At 44.1% G+C, this 14,463-nt stretch overlaps 1 protein-coding gene across 1 annotated transcript in view; it reads right to left on the bottom strand.

The window, feature by feature from the left end:
• The window catches only part of LOC147124323 (aminopeptidase O-like), a 138,987-nt gene that overhangs the window by 18,932 nt on the left and 105,592 nt on the right, over positions 1-14,463 (bottom strand). Inside the window, exons 8-9 of the mRNA XM_086001040.1 lie at positions 7,913-7,975; positions 7,476-7,565 (exon numbers count right to left, since the gene is read on the bottom strand). Coding sequence (XP_085857166.1) covers positions 7,476-7,565; positions 7,913-7,975 — 153 coding nt within the window. The remainder of the gene's footprint in view (positions 1-7,475; positions 7,566-7,912; positions 7,976-14,463) is intronic.

Here is a 14,463-nt window from a genome sequence, read left to right as displayed (position 1 = left end):
GATCCGGTGATACTGGAACCCGATGAACCCGACACTGGCATTCAAGCCGAATCAGCCTTGCCAAAAGAACCTACTACACCACCAGAAACTACTACACCCCCGAGGCGTTATCCGGACCGAGTCAGGAAGCCTCCTGAGAGACTGACTTATGATTAATTAACTACAGCAATGTGTATATTATTTTTCTTATAACATGTAATTAATAATTACTTAAAATATGATGTACTGGTTAGCTAAAAGGGGAGGAATTGTAGTGTATGTGCCTTTAAGAGCCCCAGGTGTGCTGTAATGCCGGTAATGGCCACTCGGGCTATATAAGCCTGTATATTGTGTATATCCGTTAGAACCCCCCCCCCCAGACTTTGCTTAGTAAACACCTATGAACCAACTCCTGTCTTCAGTGTCTTTATCAACACACGGCCACTACACTACTCTACAACCAATCTTTGAGCAACCTACTTAAAATGAATCAGTGCAGAACGACAATTAGATGCATTGGCACACTTTATTTCAATGCTAGTAGTTTAATGCTGTTTAACTACTGTCCATTTCAAATTCTATAATGGGTTAAGCAATACTTCCACACCAAAGGGAGGAAAAATAAGTTAAAGTAATCATTTGATTTTTGTGGTGCTGTAAATTAGTCTAACTCTACTTTTCACATTTACATTGGAAATTTACATTAAAATAATTTCAGATGCATCATAAGAGAATATATTTTGAAATGTAGAAGCAAATGCAAAAATAAAAATCTTAGTTTGTTATATTTTGTACCAATCTGTAACTAGATCTTTACACTGGTCTGAAAGCAGTTCAGAATACAAACCTCCAATGGTTCAGTGATGGCACTGAATGGTGTAGTACTGAACCATACAGAACAAGAAGGGACCAGGTTCAATCATTGGTCTCTGTTGTCACAGGAAATATGATAAACACAGAAGATTAGAAAACTGAAAAGGGCAGCTGTTGACAGTTTTAAAGTACCTCTTTCTTTTATGATAAAGCAGCAAACAAAGAGATCAAGACAGACATTCATCACCTTTTATTGTTGGGGCTATGAGATTTGGGGAGTTGTAGACTACTATATCAATAATAATATAAAAAATGCTACCTTTAAATTCAATGCCAAAGTAATTAAATTTAGACAGATGTGCTTGCATAATTTTAGTGAGAACTTTGATGAGGAGTGATTGATGTGTTATGTTGCAAATGTGTGGATTTGCTTGCATCAGTTTAAAATGCAGTTAAGATGGTGAACAGATTTCAATTGCTTAACCCCACATTGATAGAAATAGGAGACTTCTTACTTTCTGAAAGGAGCTAATAAATGGTTCATTATTTGGTTAATAAGTAAATTAAGTGAAACTGTGTAGATGAAAATGTATCATAGCTTCTGTAAGTACTGTGTGTGTTTTGTAACCATTAACCATTGTCTGTGTGACACCAAAAGCAATTTCACATGCTAATTGGATTGCCAAGGAACTACACATTTAAGATATTCCTGGATGGATGGTTCTGGCATCCCACCAGGTTAAACCTGCAAGGTTCTTCACTACTGCAATTCACTCTGTGTTTGGAGATTCTGTCTAATACACTGTCTGAAGTAATAGTTTAAGTTAGGAAAAAATTACTCTTGAAAAATCAGGAAGAACAACTACAGGAGACTGACCAAGGGTACCCCAGAGGCCAGAATAAACATACCAGAGGAAGACATAAATGTTGTGAATCTGAATTAGACTGCTAACTGATCAAAAGGTTCATATGTTATTTTATATTGGTGTCATTCAAGACATTGACATAAATAAGAAGTGTGCAAATGCAACCTGTTACTTTACAACATCAACTGAAAAATGTTAGCTTTACCAAGCAATAGTCCTCAAAATTGAATGTTATGTTGGCATTATGTTAAATTGAACCTGCCTAATTTATGATCTGTAATTCTAAATTAATTATGTTTTATTAATGTAATTCCAAAACTAGTTATTGATCTGTTTGTGATTATTACATGGATAATCATGTTATTGGTAAGTATCTTTCCAAAATTGAATTTTATCTTTCCAGCCTGTTGGATATCTGTTGGTGATTTCCTACATTCCAGTCAGAAATAAAAAATACAAATCCCAAGCTATAAATGTTGAATTATACAGCAGTCATTAACTTAATTCAGGCGGTTGTGGATTTTTTCCATGTAGACACACAAAGCCTGGCACTGGCTCCAACAAACTCATCACACATCAATAATTCATTCTAAATAACTGAGCCTAGACTAGCAAGACAGTCTTATGATGATTGCCAAGAACTGTACTTTCAAAGGTAAGTTGTAAATCTTGACATTTCACGTCTTAACATGCATTTTTTTTTTTAGACAAGCTGTTTTTTGTCCTGAAACATTATGCAAATACTCCTTCAGATTGCACATTTTAATCATTATGCACATCAGATAAATGGTACAGGAATCCTAGGAATAACTATGTGTAATAAATCTGAAGATAAGCATTTTCCTCCTATGATCAGACTTAAATCTATGTCACAGGTGTGTGAAGATTAATTATAAGGTGTATATTAACAAGCTGACACAATGTTTTCAAAGTGACCTGGACACAATAACAAGTTGTTTTTTCTAGTCGTGTAGAAAACAATGAGCAATAACCAGAGAAGTTCATGAAGAACTGTCACCAAAACACAGTAGTATTCAAAATAGCAAAACTGATCCATACAAACACACATACACGCACCCATATGTGTTAATCACTCTTTTTCCCAATAGAGACTTTGTGCTTTGTGCTTTAAAATATCTTGTTTATCTAGCTGCACAGGAGGGAACAGCTGTTGGTGGAAAATTGTCTATAATTATCTACATATTAAGTTCAAATGTCAAACTTGTAGAGCACATAGACAAAAGTATCTGAATTGTTCTATTATCTCTAGCTTTCTAAATGTTTCTTCATTGAACAGTAGCTCGATAAGGAAGCACAATTTTGCAGGAAATGAACAGCCTAAAAACTCTCTAATATACTTGTACTAGCTGAAGTGCCCGGTGGTGCCGAGGCTTTTTCGAGGGCATGTTGTTGTTGGAAGAGAGAGAGAGAGAGCGCGACTGGGGGGAAGAGAGAGAGCGACTGGGGGGAAGAGAGGGAGGGGAGGGGGGGGGGAAGGGAGGGCGGGGGGGAGGGGAGGGGGAGGGGGAGGGGGAGGGCGGGGAAGGGAGGGCGGGGGGAGGGGAGGGGGGAAGGAAGGGAGGGCAGGGGAGGGGAAGGGAGGGCGGGGGGAAGGGAGGGAGGGAGGGGGGGCAGGGAGGGAGGGAGGGGGGGCAGGGAGGGAGGGCGGGGGGGGATGGAGGGCGGGGGGGAGGGAGGGGAGGGAGGGCGGCGGGCGCCCCCCCCCCCGAGGGTTGCGGCCCCCGAGGGTCGCGACCCCCCCCAAGGTGAAGACCGCCGATTGCGCGCGCAGCAGGAGCTGAGACGCGGCGTCTCTCTCGGCCGGCGGGCCCGGTTGCCAGGGCAACCGTGACGCTGACCAAGCCAGAGAGAGAGACGCCGCGTCTCAGCTGCTCCTGCTGCGCGCGCGGCCACCCCCCCCCCCGAGGGTCGCGGCCGCCCCCCCTCCCCCCGAGGTGAAGACCGCCGATTGCGCCCGTTGCCAGGGTAACGCTGGACGCTCAGCAAGCCCCGGCAGAGAGAGACGTCTCAGCTCCTGCTGCGCGCGCACCCTAGCGGCGCTGGGCTGAGGCTCGGCCCTCCAGCCTTCGAGTGGGGCCGGGAGGTGCCTAGCTCGGGCGTGGGTGCGGAGGAGACGCCGAGGCTTCTAGGCCTACCTGGAAAAACGGGGAAAGGTAGGAAAATTAATGAGATTAGATAAGTTAATTACTTTCTAAATCATTTTTTTAAAAAACAATATGTGTTTTAAAAGCAACGTTTTTTTTTTAAGACGCAGAAAGCGGGAAAAAGAAAGGAAAAGTTTGGAATCAAGATGGTGGCGACTCACCTCGGTTCAGAACGATAAAGCCCGGCCACACGCGCACCGATTGGCCCGGCGGCACACGCCAGCAACCCGGCGTACGATTGGTCGAGCTCGAGGTCACTCTGTCGCTAATGAGCGGATAATGAGATGCTAATGAGCGGAATGTTGAAGGTTTTTGGGATACCGCGGGCGCAATTTTAGCCCGGCCGAAACGTAAATACGCTTAAAACCGTCTCGGAAGCGTAAGCTTTCTTTGGAGGTAACGCGCGCGTAGGTACGCCCTGTAACTTTCGAGTGCATACCCACAACGCACACGCGATGACAGACAGACAGATAGACAGAATGACAGAAGTACCGATTTATATATATAGATTGGCGCAACTCAGGTGAATTTAGCGAACGAGATATACACACAGACTTGACAGACACTCACATACAACTAACATCTAATTCAAAACTGCTGAAGCAAATATGTTTTTCTGATGGCAGAGCCATAGGGGGTCATTTTAACCCCCAAAAACGGGTGGGTTTAGTGCGGGAGGGAAGTTAAAATGTAAAAAATCTCAAACCCGAACCCGCCTACTTCCAGTTTTAATGGAGGCGAGACGAGGGGCGGGCAACCAACCCGCTCCCAGGAGGCAGGTCGCTCATTTAAATATTTTAATGAGGCTGCATGCCTAAAATTTTATCAGTGTTCCAGCTTTAACACAGACCGGCTGAGCTCAGGAAACCCAGCAGCTAAAGGGAGGCGAAGACTGCTGCATGGGGAACAGCCAAGTGCTTTTCCAGGGCCGCTTCGGGGCCAGGAGGAGCAGGAGTGCTTCCCGCCGGCCCCCCAAGCAAACCTGTAAACCTCCCCTGCGATTACAGACGACCCCCTCTCTCCCCGACCCTCCTCCAATCTCTCCCCGACCATCCCCCAACCCTCCAAACCATGCTGTACCCGCCGTCCCTAACCCCCTTGCGGTCTCTAACCTGAGCAGCAGGAAGCCTACCTGCTCCTGGGCTGTGGCCTCTCCTGCAGCATTCCCCGCCTGCCAGGGAGCCAAGCCTGTCAATCAGGTTTAAAAAAAAAACACACACACGCCATGGAATTAAAACTCCATGCCGTTCGGGGAAACCTGGACTTCTGGGTTCCCCGACCAGAACTCCTGCCTCACCCCGCTTGGAAATCTCGCCCTAGTAAATATTGGGGCCACAGTTTCTGTTTTAAATCAACAACTAGACGAAAAATATTTTTCAGTGGTAACAAGATGATGAGGTAAAAGCTCAAGCAAAAGGACACATTATAAAATGTGTATCCATTTAATTATGTGGACATTTCTCAGTTCCATCATTCTGACTTAAGTTCATCCAAAACTCTGCTGCCCATATCCTAACTCACACCAAGTCCCGTTCACCCATCATCCCTGTGCTCGCTGACCTACATTGGCTCCCCGTCCAAAGATACACCTATCACAAAACTGGATTAAATTATGAAAATAATAAAGCATCTCTGTTTCTTGCAATTCACTTCCTAATGGGCATGGACCAGCAACACAAAAAAACCCTCATTTTGCAATATCACAGGTTTACTGGTGTGGGAAGGAAGGAGGATAAAATCACACAAGTGCAGTAGTAAGTTATTCTTTAGAGTTTGAAGTTAAGGAAAGCTGCCGTAGCAGATTTGTTCTGCAGCTAGCAATACTATACATGACCTGGGAGTGCTTGATACTGACAATGGTTGGCAATATTGTAAAAAGTGTTCTACTCCACGGTGTTCCACTGTCTTTACCTCAATGGCCATAAAATTCACCCAACATATTTAAAAAGAAATTTTAAGCAACTCATTCAAGATAAAACCCAAAATATCATAGGACTTGAACCAATTTATTGAAAGAAATCTAATGACAATTCATACACCAGGTATTAGTTCCATTTTCATTGTTGTATGAATGTAGAACTTTTCAATGCTACTTACACTGTTCTCAAGCTGGAAAAGTCAGAGCTCCATGCATAGATGCTCGATCACGGATGGTATGTAGTTTACCACCCACTGACTATCAGTGCAACTTTTAAAGGCTGAAAAGGCTGATGAAATAGTTTATTTCAGTCATTAAAAAGTAAATTACAGCATAGCAAGCTGTTAAGAGTTTGTTTTCAACTTTAAAAATGTACTTTATTGGCAGGGCTTTACACCAGCTGCTTTCATTCTGCAGTCGATGAGCAAGTCCATTTTTTCCAAGTGGGTCTTGCTATCTGTGCATTGCTGTGTATTTGCTTGTTGTACACTATATAATTGGCACTTTTTTAATTCATTCTTGAGGTGTGGGTGCCGATGTCAAGGCCAGCATTTATTGCCCCATCCCTTGTTGCCCTGAGTTGGTGGTAGTGGGCCTTTTTCTCAAACATCCTGACACAATTCCCACATTTGCCTTAAACCAGTTTGAGCCGGTGTCCCCTTAGCCCTTTATTGTGATTTAACTAAATATTTTTCTAGATTTACCTTTTCTATACCATTAACCATCATACACACATCCATCAAGTCCCCTCTTAGTTACTTCCTTTTAAAGCTGAACAGCCCAAGTTTTTCCAGTCTTTTTTCATAATTTAGTCCTCTAGTAATTAGCAATGTGGCCCTTCTCTGCACTGCCTCTAGGGCTTGAGTGTCTTACTTGTTTCTTGGTGGCCAACATTGGATACAGTACTCAGGATAAGGTCTGACCAAAGGACTGCAATATAGTTCAGTATTCTAATTACTTTGTTGAATGCTGCTAGTCAGCACACAAGATAACGCTGCATCATCATCAAAAGTTTAGCATAAATTGAACCAATCACCATTGCTGGAAAATGCATCTGTGTCTATGTTGGATAAAGGCAATATGAGGCTTAGCTATAATAGCTTTCTGTGGTCAAACAGCCCTCACTGTCTAGACTCACATGAAGAATAGGCACTTGGGAAAGATACCTATGGAACCATATCCCAGGATAAGAGGAGACACAAAGGGGAAGAAAATAGGGCAGAACAATTATGGGAAAATACTGCATTAATTTAAAAATGGTCATGATTAGGCATAACTCAGCAGCGTTTTTTTAAGTCTACCTCTTTGTCTTTAGTTCCCTTCTATGGTGAACAAATATTTAAATGGTATTGCTTATTACAAGAAATGCCATAAAAGAAACAGCAGTAAGCAAAACAATCACACAAGCTACAATCTAGCTAACTCATTAAAAGACATAAATATTTTCTGCTACATTGATTTCAAGTTTGGTTTTAGGAAATTAGGCTGCAGTCAGTCTTTAAACATTAACAAAACATTCTTTTTAAATTGAAAATTACAGGAATAAATATGAGAGAATTGTATTTTCAAACTCCCATTATCTTATGTTTTGATTTTCCTTTGTTTCCAACTTCAACCATATTTTTCATCTCTCCACATCTAACCCTTTTGGAAATAAACATCAGTGACTTAAAAAAGTTACTACATTTCAGAAGGAAGCTCCAGGATATTTTCAAATAACTTTCATATACATACTTCTCTGAAAGTCACCTCGTCCTTGCGGCTGCGCTTCCTTTTCCAGGAGCCTCTTCTGTCCTTTTGATTGACTTTGACCCATTTTGTGACCTAATATTAATAATAATCAGTTACTGAAGTAAAACAACAAATTTTATCCCAAATATACTTCGGTATTAAGGCAATATGCTCCTCAGACTTTCCATCACACTAAGTATTCCTAACAGGAAATAATCTTAAGACGATGCTGGATGGACTTAGTCCAAGAGAGTGCAGAATAGCAGCTTGTCGTGTTGGTGTCTGTTTTTCCCCTCGTTAAGTCTGCTTCGAATAAATAAGTATGTATTTTAAAGAAAAATAGGCGATAAAAGGCAATAATGATTGAGATGCGCTCAACGAACTTGCCAAATCTCCACTTAGAATTTGACAACCGCTTGAGGAACAACAGCGTCTCTCACCTCATTCTGCACTTCACCGACCAGTCGGTTTTCTGTCCACTTCAGAGTGTCATCCAAAAGAAGCTAAAGGGAGAAAAAAGGCTGAAATTTCACATTTGAAAACCTCGAGCTGTAACTTCAGCTTACCTTTTGTTATAATCAAATCCGCTCACGTCCCTTTTGATTGCGTATCAGCCCAGACTGCAAGCAGTTACCAGAGTCCGGTTTGTGACAGTGCCGTCATGTTGCTCTCTCGGGCAGGGTGTCGATCTCAATCTCCACACCCACCCCACACCCAGAGCAAATTACCGCGAAACGAATTTGGGACGGCTCCAATACCGGAATATTTTACGTCTTGTGGCAGCAGCAAGAGCTAATAATTACCATGTTTCCCCCCCACTCTCTTACTTTAATAAAAGTTGACGTTTTCCTTTGCGTCCCATCCACTTGTGTCGCAGCTGCTCTCCTGAGCCGAGCAGGGGTGTATCGGTCGTGCTACACGTGGCCGGCGCCGCTGCCGTCCCTGCGGAGGCGCGAGGATGCCGCTCCCGCCGACACAACGTTCCACACCGAGCGGCGGCATCACCGTTCATCTTGCTGCCAGCCCCGGGGGGGGGCAGGGGAAAACGCACTCGCTGCCTCTTGAAGGCGGCTTTCAAAATATATGTTAAAAGAAAATAAAGTAGACTCGCTTGTATCCGTGCGAGTTTTCAGGGGCAAATAACTCAGCTTCGTGGTTTTTTTTGTTTGGTGCGGTACCGCCCCGTGTGTAGGTGGGTGGTGAGTGGGAGCTGGGGAATGTGAACGTGAACCTGATCCAACATTGATCATTCAGCCAGCAAAAGCCTCATTGTCCTTCGGATACCAAACATAACTTCTGTACTGCCCCAGCTAACCGCTGCCATTCTACACAATAACAGAACACTTCTATTCAGCGCTGCCAACATGGCAAGTTAATACAAATACATTAAATACTTTTGCGATTTTGCATTCAAGCGACACAGTTCAATCTTCAATAAGTCTTCCAAACGTACGACTGTGTCCACTGAAACGCTAAAAAGACATCCTACTTATATTAACATTTATTTTTTATTCCGATTATGTGTATATACATTTCGCCCAGATTACACGCTTCGCTGTGAAATTAGTTAGTTTGCAGTCAAACTCACTATACAGTATATCCCCAGTGGTAATCTTTTTAATATGTTTATACTTGCTCCGTGAAAGTTAAACCAATAGAAACACCTTTTCTTAATAATATAAACTGCATTCAATTTAACGCGTCAAAAATGCACACAATGCAGTTCTATGGTTATTGTACCATCAGTTTTTACAACAACAATTTGTATTTATATAGTGCCTTTAACGTAGCAAAACGTCACAGGAGCATTAGCAAACAAAATTTGACAGGGAGCCACATAACAACATAAGAAATAGGAGCCATTCGGCCCTTTTAGCCTGCTCCACCATTCAATAAGATCATGGCTGATCTACCTCGACTCCACCTTCCTGCACTATCCCCATATCCCCTTAGTATCCAAAAATCTATCGCTCTCTGTCTTGAATATACTCAACGACTGAGCATCCACAGCCCTCTGGGGTAGAGAATTCCAAAGATTCACAACTCTTTGAGTAAAGAAATTTCTTCTCATCTCAGTCCTAAATGGCCTACCCCTTATTTTGAGACTGTGACCCCTAGTTCTAGACTCCCCAGCCAGGGGAAACATCCTCCCTGCATCTACCCTGTCAAGCCCCTTAAGAATTTCATATGTTTTAATGAGATAACCTCTCATTCTTCTAAACTCTAGGGAATATAGGCCTAGTCTACTCAATCTCTCCTCATAGGACAATCCCCCCATCCCAGGAATCAGTCTAGTGAACCTTTGTTGCACTCCCTTCTAAGGCAAGTATATCCTTCCTTAGGTAAGGAGATCAAAACTGTACACAGTACTCCAGGTGTGGTCTCACCAAGGCCCTATATAATTACAGTAAGACTTCTTTACTCTTGTGCTCCAATCCTTTTGTAATAAAGGCTAACATACCATTTCCTTTCTTAATTGCTTGCTGTACCTGCACATTAACTTTCTGTGATTTGTGTACAAGGATACCCAGGTCCCTCTGAATGCCAACATTTCCAAGTCTCTCACCATTTAAAAAAATATTCTGCTTTTCTATTTTTCCTACCAAAGTGGATAATTTTACATTTCTCCACATTATATTCCATCTGCCATGTTCTTTCCCCACTCGCTTAACATGTCTATACCCCTTTGCAGCCTCTTTCCGTCCTCTTCACAACTTACTTTCCCACCTGGTTTTTTATCGTCAGCAAACTTGGAAACATTGGATACACTTGGTCCCCTTCATCTAAGTCATTGATATAGACTGAAAGCAAACATGCAGGTGCAGCAAGCAGTTAGGAAGGCAAATGGTATGTTGGCCTTCATTGCAAGAGGATTTGAGTACAGGAGCAAGGATATCTTACTACAGTTATACAGGGCCTTGGTGAGACCACACCTGGAGTACTGTGTGCAGTTTTGGTCTCCTTACCTAAGAAAGGATATACTTGCCATAGAGGGAGTGCAGCAAAGGTTAACCAGACTGATTCCTGGGATGGCAGGACTGTCGTATGAGGAGAGATTGGGTCGACTAGGCCTGTATTCACTAGAGTTTAGAAGAATGAGAGGGGATCTCATTGAAACGTATAAAATTCTGACAGGGCTAGACAGACTGGATGCAGGGAGGGTGTTTCCTCTGGCTGGGGTGTCGAGAATGAGGGGTCACAGTCTCAGGATACGGGGTAGGACATTTAGGACTGAGATGAGGAGAAATTTCTTCACTCAGAGGGTGGTGAACCTGTGGAATTCTCTACCACAGAAGGCTGTGGAGGCCAAGTCACTGAATATATTTAAGGAGGAGATAGATTTCTAGACACAAAAGGCATCAAGGGGTGTGGGGAGAGAGGGGGAATATGGTATTGAGATAAAGGATCAGCCATGATCATATTGAATGGTGGAGCAGGCTTGAAGGGCCAAATGGCCTACTTCTGCTCCTATTTTTCTATGTTTCTATGTAAAAAGTTGAGGCCCAGCATTAATCCTTGTAGTACCCTACTAGTTAATGCCTGCCAACCCAAAAACAACCAGTTTATTCCTACTTTGCTTTCTGTCTGTTAACCAATCCTCAATCCATGCTAATATATTATCCCCAAACCCATGAGCCCTAATTTTGTGTAATAACCTCTTGTGTGGCACCTTATCGAATGCTTTTGAAAATCCAAATACACCACTACACTGTTCACAACCTTGGTGCATATCTGACCCTGAAATGAGCTTCTGACCACATATCCGCAGCATAACTAAGACTGCCTATTTCCACCTCTGTAACATCGCCCGTCTCCACCCTTGCCTCAGCTCATCCGCTGCTGAAACCCTCATTCATGCCTTTGTTACCTCTAGACTTGACTATTCCATCGCACTCCTGGCTGGCCTCCCACATTCTACGCTATGTAAACTTGAGGTCATCCAAAACTCAGCTGCCCGTGTCCTAACTCGCACTAAGTCCCGTTCACCCATCACCCCTGTGCTCGCTGATCTACATTGGCTCCCGGTTAAGCAATGCCTCGATTTCAAAATTCTCATCCTTGTTCTCAAATCCCTCCATGGCCTCGCCCCTCCCTATCATTGTAATCTCCTCCAGCCCCACAACCATCCCGAGATATCTGCGCTCCTCTAATTCTGCCCTCTCGAGCATCCCTGATTATAATCGCTCAACCTTTGGTGGCCGTGCCTTCTGTTTCCCAGGTGCTAAACTAATTCCCTGCCTAAACCTCTCCGCCTCGCTACCTCACTTTCTGCCTTTAAGACGCTCCTTAAAAGCTACCTCTTTGACCAAGCTTTTGGTCATTGCCCTAATTTCTCCTCATGTGGCTCAGTGTCAAATTCTTTGTCTTTTAATACTCCTGTGAAGTGCGTTGGGACATTTTACTACATTAAAGGCACTATATAAATACCAGTTGTTCTTGTTGTTGTACATCTATTGGTTTCCCCCTTATATTAATTAAGAAGGGGAAAATAGAATATGAGAGTAAGCTTATATTCCTGTCGGCGGGAATCTCGAGCGGCACAGCGGGGCTATAAAAGTCCCAGAGACCAGGTAAGGCCTCACAGCGTCGGCGGGAATCTCGAGCGGCAGAGCGGGGCTATAAAAGCCCCAGAGACCAGGTAAGGCCTCACAGCGTCGGCGGGAATCTCAAGCGGCAGAGCGGGGCTATAAAAGTCCCAGAGACCAGGTAAGGCCTCACAGCGTCGGCGGGAATCTCGAGCGGCAGAGCGGGGCTATAAAAGCCCCAGAGACCAGGTAAGGCCTCACAGCATCGGCGGGAATCTCGAGCGGCAGAGCGGGGCTATAAAAGCCCCAGAGACCAGGTAAGGCCTCACAGCGTCGGCGGGAATCTCAAGCGGCAGAGTGGGGCTATAAAAGTCCCAGAGACCAGGTAAGGCCTCACAGCGTCGGCGGGAATCTCGAGCGGCAGAGCGGGGCTATAAAAGTCCCAGAGACCAGGTAAGGTTTACCAATCTCCAGTCTCGGAACTCGGAGGGAAGGAGAGAGGTAAAAAGTAATCCAAGTGTGACGTCACCAGAAAGCGGGTAAGTGATTGGTTGGTAAGTATTTCTCCCTTTTTAAGCTTAAATCTCTTTGGTTTATAGTTTCTAAGGTGCGATATTCACCATCTAGAATCGGGGCAGAGGGTATTTAAGAATAATATTAATAAATTTAATTAGTTACATAGAATGGGAGATCAGGTGATGTGTTGCTGCTGCAATATGTGGGAGCTGGTGAACACCATTGATGCTCACGGTGATCACATTTGCAGTAGGTGTTGGCTGCTCGAGGAATTCCGGCTCTGTGTTGAAGAGCTGGAGTCCGAGCTTCAAACACTGAGACACATCAGGGAGGGGAAGAGTTACCTGGACTCTGTGTATCACGAGGTAGTCACACCAAATAGATTAATTAATTCAGATGTAGTCCGTGGCCAGGGTCAGGATGGTGTGACGAGAAGTGAGGCAGGTACGGGGATCCAGGAGGTAGTGTTGGAGGAGCCGCAGCCCTTGCACTTGTCCAACAGGTTCGAGGCTCTTACTCCCTGTGAGGATGGGAACAGGGACTGCAGGGAGGATCAGCAACCTGGCAACAGCACCGTGGAGCGGGGGGCCATTCAAGTGGGGGGAGTTAAAAGAAATGTTGTAGCGGTAGGGGATAGTATCGTTAGGGGGATAGATAGAGTTCTTTGCAGCCGAGAGCGAGAGTCCCGAAGGCTGTGTTGCCTGCCCGGTGCCAGGGTTAAGGATATCTCCTCTGGACTGTAGAGAAACTTGGAGTGGGAGGGGGAGGATCCAGTTGTCGTGGTCCATGTTGGTACCAACGACATAGATAGGACAAGGAAGGAGGTTCTGCTGAGGGAGTTTGAGCAGCTAGGGGCCAAATTAAAAAGCAGAACCACAAGGGTAATAATCTCTGGATTATTACCTGAGCCACGAGCGAATTTGGCAAGGACAAATAAAATTAGAGAGTTAAATGCATGGCTCAAAGACTGGTGTGGGAGAAATGGGTTTTGCTTCCTGGGACACTGGCACCAGTACTGGGGCAGGAGGGAGCTGTTCCGTTGGGACGGGCTTCACTTGGCCAGTGCTGGGACTAGAGTCCTGGTGGATCATATAACTAGGGCTGTAGAGAGGGCTTTAAACTAACTAGTGGGGGGGAGGTTCCTAGAGAGCAAATAATAAAAATGACAACAGAGAAGGTCATAGACTTAGGTAGCAGTGGGGAAATTAAAAACCAGAGCGTGTCAGGAAGGGGCAGAAGGTATGGAGTAAAAGGTAAAGTAATAAAAAGGGCAAAAGCAGGAACTAAGTGTCACAAAACATCTTTGAAAGTTCTCTATCTGAATGCACGTAGCATTCGTAACAAAATAGACGAGTTAATGGCACAAATAACTACATATGGGTATGATCTTGTGGCCATTACAGAAACATGGCTGCAGGGTGACAATGCCTGGGAATTAAACATACCAGGTTATTTAATGATCAGGAAGGACAGGCAGGAAGGAAGGGGAGGTGGGGTGGCTATGTTAATAAAGGAAGGAATCACTGTAATACAGAGAAATGATATTGGGTCAAAAGATCAGGATAATGAAACAGTTTGGGTGGAGGTGAGGAATAATAAGGGGAAAAAAACACTAGTGGGCGTAGTCTATAGGCCTCCGAACAGTGGCAACTCTGTTGGACGGAGTATCAATCAGGAAATAGTTGAGGCTTGTAATAAGGGAACATCTATAACTATGGGGGATTTTAACTATCATATTAATTGGACAAATCAAATTGGGCAGGGCTGCCTTGAGGATGAGTTCATTGAGTGTATTAGGGATGGGTTTCTTGAGCAGTATGTAACTGAACCGACCAGGGGGCAACCAACCTTAGATCTGGTCCTGTGTAACGAGACAGGATTAATTAAAAATGTCCTAGTAAAGGATCCCCTTGGAATGAGTGACCATAACATGGTTGAATTCCATATTC

This window comes from Somniosus microcephalus, chromosome 1, assembly GCF_052327205.1.
Source record: "Somniosus microcephalus isolate GS21.2 chromosome 1, FLI_Smic_1.0, whole genome shotgun sequence".
NCBI lineage: Eukaryota > Metazoa > Chordata > Chondrichthyes > Squaliformes > Somniosidae > Somniosus > Somniosus microcephalus.
This window is presented reverse-complemented; position numbering and strand designations above follow the sequence as displayed.